At 40.9% G+C, this 6021-nt stretch overlaps 1 protein-coding gene across 1 annotated transcript; it reads left to right on the forward strand.

Moving 5' to 3' along the window:
* The first annotated feature begins 704 nt into the window (after positions 1 to 704).
* LOC118795718 (DNA-directed RNA polymerases I, II, and III subunit RPABC1) lies at positions 705 to 4125 on the forward strand. The gene is made up of 8 exons (XM_036554411.1): positions 705 to 846; positions 1189 to 1363; positions 1592 to 1707; positions 1830 to 1910; positions 2416 to 2474; positions 2831 to 2909; positions 3417 to 3492; positions 3879 to 4125. Exons 1-7 carry the CDS (start codon positions 790 to 792, stop codon positions 3480 to 3482), a joined length of 633 nt encoding a protein of 210 aa, XP_036410304.1. The 5' UTR covers positions 705 to 789; the 3' UTR covers positions 3483 to 3492; positions 3879 to 4125.
* Positions 4126 to 6021: the final 1896 nt, after the last annotated feature.

Consider the following 6021-nt stretch of genomic DNA (forward strand, 5'->3'; position numbering starts at 1 on the left):
TGAGGAAACAGTACAATTTACTGTTCACTACCTATGGAGAAATCATCATGTAAGTGCAGTCTTGTTAGAGTTAGAACATACTAACTACAGGGGTGTTAATTGTAACTAAAATGACTTTTCTGTACAGAAAAGATAAAAAAAAAATAAAATTATGGTGTGTATATATTTTTGATCTGATATATATATTTGATGATCTGATATTTACCTCTTCTTTTATAGCTTTTTTGTCAACTGCAAGATGTTACGGCATAAACTGCAATAAGCTAGTGCCAAGGATGCCAAGACTTCTTGCAAAAAACTTTTAAAGCAAGCTGAGCTCATAGGGGGAATATTTACAAAAAACGTGTTTAAATGACTCACTATTCCGTTTAAGAAAGGTATATGTCTTAGGTTTTCATAACTCAAATAAGACAAGTAAACAGTGCTATAACACAGTATTTAATCATAAGAACAAGTTACCTGGAGAAATCATTAACATTACCAATAATTGTCTGCAATATTAGCCTACGAGAGGAATGAATGCAAACAGCATGGGAATATATATGCTTAACTTTTATTGCAGATTGAAGGAAAAAGCATTTTCACACAGTCCAATCGGTAAGGCATTCACGCCACAGTTTCTCACTGTACTATTACAGGCAAGTATTTAGACACCAGTATGGGGGCTTACAGTCATCGTATACGTCATTGTTCGGTTTCGGAAGTTAGCCCAGTTGAAAGGGAGAAGGGAACAGCGTGGTCGAAAGAGTTTTGTTTTTTCTTGGTTAAAAGTAGCTAAAATCGGCTGTAATGGATGACGAGGAAGAGACTTACAGGTTATGGAAAATTCGAAAAACAATCATGCAGGTGATTTTTTTTTTGCTACGTTACATCGTACAAGTCAACTATTTTGGTAGCATCATCTGTAAAACTAGCTATGTAGCTAGCTAATACCTTCCCGCTGGTATTGTGTTATGTTTGAACTTGCAAAATGTTTAGTCTAGCTAGATACATAATTGAACGTGCTTTGTTAAACCATTTTCAGTTTTAGCTGATCGCTGATCTTGTTGATTTTGATGACTGCTTTGTAAAGTTAGCTTGTAAGTCTCTGTGAGTGTGCCCATAGAAAATTCCAGATACTATGTGTTCGAAAGACACACGATTGCAACAGTCTGTCGATGTACCTCTTGTCTCGCTCTCCTGTTACAGTTATGCCATGACCGAGGTTATCTGGTAACTCAGGACGAGTTGGACCAGACTCTGGACGAGTTTAAAAGTCAGTTTGGTGATAAGCCCAGCGAGGGTCGGCCGCGGCGAGCCGATCTCACTGTACTGGTGGCCCATAATGACGACCCAACAGATCAGATGTTTGTTTTCTTTCCGGGTACGGTATGCATGAAATCGCCACCCAACAGACATATTGGACAGTTATAGTCTTTCCGTGAAACGATTAAAAGAGACTACAGAAGGAGGGTTAGATGTGGTCTCGAGGCAAATCCTGAAAATATTTTAGGGAATTGTCTCGAGGTAACTTTTAGATATAGTCACTGTTCAATAAGCAAAGGCTTATCCTTACCGCTGAGTGACTTTAATCGTACATCATTTCATACAGAGGAGCCCAAAGTCGGCATCAAGACCATCAAAATGTACTGTCAACGCATGCAGGAGGAAAACATCACACGAGCCATCATCGTGGTGCAGATGGGCATGACGCCGTCTGCCAAGCAGGTACTGCAGATGCTGTTGGAGCTGACAGGTGTTATTTAAAAAAGATTTTTAGTGATTTAACACTACAAGTGCGCATGATTGTCCATTCTAAACTGTGTTGCATGATTCTTCTTTTTTTTCAGTCTCTGGTGGACATGGCTCCTAAATACATCCTGGAGCAGTTTCTCCAGCAGGAACTTCTCATTAACATCACAGAGCATGAGGTGAGAGGAGACTCATAAGTTTGTTCAAATAAAATATGAAGCTGTTGTAGAAATTTACACTATCGTAGGTAGTGGGGTGTATGCAGTGGTTAGTTTACTATAGTACTATACATGGTAGGAGCTCAGATAGGATGATGATAGCTTATTCGTGTGGACCTAAGAGGGCCTTCATTCTCATCTGTGGCACGTTTGAGTAAAGACTTCAGTGTTCGGTAAAGACTTGCAGTTTGTTTACATTCCTACACTGTAATCTCTGTAAGTATCAGTGGTTGCTAAACTTGACATGACATGCAAAAACAAAAAATTAAAACACTAGTGCTTGCTTGAATTGGTTTTAATTCTAGGAAATGTCAAAGTTTAATTCAAGTCGCTGGAAGTGACTGGATTCTCCCCCTATGTGTGCTGCCAGCAGCAGGCCCTTAAACATTTGATTTGTTTTGTACATGTAGATGATTAGCAAATTACTTGACAATTGGTTGTTTGTTGGTCTGATCTTATCTTGCAGCTGGTCCCCGAACATATAGTGATGACAAAGGAGGAAGTGACAGAGCTGCTGGCTCGATAGTATCCTTTACAGAGTGTGGGCTGAGAGCTCATATTACTAGCACCTCTCCCAGTGTCTGAGATAGAGGAAGTCAGAAGAAGCATGCGGTTATGCTCCCTTGAACACCACATGGGCTTGACATGTTCAGACATGTATTCTTATTTATTTTCTGTGTCTTCTGTTGTTTACTTGGCCTTATTATATGCTCTTAAGTATCTGTGCTGAAAGTTGCTCTGGGTAAGAGTGTCTGCCAGATGAATAAATATATATGTAAGCACTGTAAGCCTATAGAGTGGTATCCACTGCATCACACTCAGTTGTCCAGTCATAGTGCATGCAGTGCTTGAGCTGTGCTTAAGGTTCCTTAACACATCAGTAAACTGAAGGAGAATCAGCTGCCTAGGATCCAAGCTGGGGACCCGGTGGCTCGATACTTCGGCTTGAAAAGGGGCCAGGTGAGAATGTGCTTCCTTCACCTCCACCTGACACAGGGGGGAAGTTAAGGGATTCACATTAGGGAATGTATTTATATACATAAGTGTTCTCTCACACACACACATATGAGAGGGGAGGGCGTAGAAGATAATGGCTGCTCAAAAGGAGCTAGATATAAGCTAAGACAAATGAGTTGCGCTTTCTGCTTTAAGTTCAGTTCATATAGTGACACAGGGCAGAATCCAAAACAACTAGTCCATACAGAACTCGAACATGGATGATGGAACACTAGCAAAACAGTTTGTACTGGTTTCTAAAGCAGATTGGGACATACTGATAGCTGTCCTCCTCAGGCTGAGACAGGAGCTGGTGTTAAGCATGTGGAAACCTATTTAGCTTGTGCTATATGCTGATAAACAAAGTTGCCTTTGTGGAAAATGGGGACGACTTTCTGCTTGGTTTAAAAAATTGTGCAATTTATTGGATAGGGGTGTGAAATGCTGTTTTAATCGCTGCTGGTTCGACAGGTGGTGAAGATCATTCGACCCAGTGAGACAGCCGGGCGGTACATCACCTACAGGCTGGTGCAGTGAGGGCAGCAGGGTGAGCACACTGCGGATTGTTGGCTAAACTCAGGAGATTCTGCGTCCTCCGAACCCCCCCCCCCCCCCAAGTCTGTCAAAGTTCTCTCACTCAGAAGTGTCTTTTGGCCTTGAGAATGCACAATGCTTTCTGCTGCCTGTTGTCAACAAAACCCCTGCGTCTGTAGTGTTACGAAAATCTCAGTCCTTGAAACAGAGGAGGGAACTATTATTGTGAATTGTTACTTTCGTCTTTTACTAATAATGTTTCGGTGTCGTGACCTGCATCTTTTTTTCCCCAACAGTCAGTGGTAATTTTTCACTGATCATCACTCATTCTTCTTTCTTGAACAGACCCTTGACAAAGTCTGAAAACTGTCATGAAGTTTGTCTGCTTTAACTCTGCAGGTAGTCTGCCTGGCCTCAAGAGGGTGCTAAAGAGCCTGGATTGTGACCGTGTCTCAGATATTTCGCTTAATGATAGCTCTGGACTGAAGGACCCCAGTGGGACGTTAAACCACAGGAAAGTGGGACTCTGACATAGAAGAATTCCGTGTTTTTCCTTGACTTCCTTGAATATCCATGTGAATTTGAGTGTTTTTCCTTTTGAAACTGTAAATTTTTCTGTTTTTCAATAGAAATCAAACTTGTGTATTGAGTGTGTCCAAGTTTAGTAATTAAAGGCTTTTTTAAAAGCTCCTTCTGCTGTGCCATTTTGTAAGTCAGTACAAAATTAATTTGGCACGAAATTCATTTTCTGATTAATAAAGAAGGTGAAATACAAACTGAAATGCATGTAAGGAAATTGTCATGTTCCAGAGAGGACATCCATGACATTTTTGCACCATTAAACTATCCAAAGGCATTCACTCTTCAGGTAGAAGTAAACCTTTTCTTGTTCTGGTGCAGTGTGCTTTGCATACATGTTTGTGCACACTCCAGGATGTTACATCATGGCAAAGGAACACATGACCACAATGTTCAAAAGCGACACATGCAATGATAAAGACAAAACCACAAAGCAACACTCGGTGTCTGAGCGCACATCCATACCTTTACTTGCCATCGTTGAGCTCCAGCCCTGGATTTCATGCCACTTTGATGGGAGGCCCTTGTAGACTCATCAGCGGGCTACCATATAACGCGGTTATTGCCTCTTCGAACTCTGCACACAGGGGTGGAAGTGTCATGTATTGAGTTGGAAATTTATTACCAGAATGTTGCAGATTTTGATCCTAGCTGAAACTTTCACTATGTTTACTAGCATGAAAAGGAGGAGCAGCGGTTTAGAAACTTGGCTGCGGGTCCAGCTCTTCAATTGTACCCCTGAGCCCAGAACTGCACCCAAATTACTTCAGTAATATATCCGGATGTATACATGAATAATGTATCTTTAAGAAAATGCTGACAGCGTAAGGGCTTCAACTGCACAGTTATCCAAATCATTTTCATATTCAGCTGCTGTGGAACTAATAGTCACTCTGGATAAGACCTTCCAATGAGTGCGTATTTTGTGAGGCCTGGGCCGTAGGTTTCCTCAGCAGCTTGTTTTTCAGTTGACTGATAGTGGTTGCCATTTCCTGTTTCAGATCTTTGGAGCACGTGGCCTCCAGGCTGTGGTTTCATAACGACTGCACCTGTCATCCTTAACTGGTCTGCTCTTCCTGTTTGCCACTTTGGTCTGAGGACAATTCTGTATCACTGTAGCACCTCAACATTTACATTTATTCAATTGGCAGACGTCTTTATCCAAAGCGACTAGCAGAAGCTGTCCACTTACCAGAATGATATGTTGGTCAGTCAAACCTTGAGATCTTGCAACAGGATTTCCATCTTTTCATCTCCACCAGTCTGTTCTAAGTCACTACAATGCTCTTAAAAGTTATACAAAAAGGATGCATTTTATTTAAACAAATTATACAAATAAATTTCCTCCTTTTATGCATGTTTCACATTTTCTCCATGTAAAAATGTAACTCATATACACAGATACAGATCCTTTGTGTGAGGAACACAGTATTTTCCTTGAAAGGGTTTTTTTTTTTTTAGTTTTTACCACATAAATGAACATTTGTGGAAAATAAAGACATCATTTAAAAACACAGAAGGCACTGAATTTTGGCACTATTTGTAAGTCTAACAAACATCTTCATTGACATATCAATCCTTGTCACACCATTGAAATTTCCTAGCTTGTATCAGTACATTGATGTCCCTATAACCAGGGGCCACCAGCACTTCCACAGACACACAGAATTGACTGATCCATGCATACTGACACAGCCATCCAAACAAGCAGCAGACTCACAAAGGGGGAGGGTTCTCTACTTACTAACAAACACTGCTAATATTAGCCATAGGAAAGCGAAGAAATAACAGATGGTGTTACCACGTGCTGTCAATCACTGACTCACTATAAACCAATCAAAAGCCAGTGCTCTCTGTAATAAAACACTGTGACCGATTCAAATTGGTGAGTCACTCATGACAAATTATGGCTCTGCCCACTCTGGGGTTTAAGGAACATCACTGTCCCATTAACCAATAGAAG

Source organism: Megalops cyprinoides, chromosome 20 (assembly GCF_013368585.1).
Source record: "Megalops cyprinoides isolate fMegCyp1 chromosome 20, fMegCyp1.pri, whole genome shotgun sequence".
Lineage (NCBI taxonomy): Eukaryota > Metazoa > Chordata > Actinopteri > Elopiformes > Megalopidae > Megalops > Megalops cyprinoides.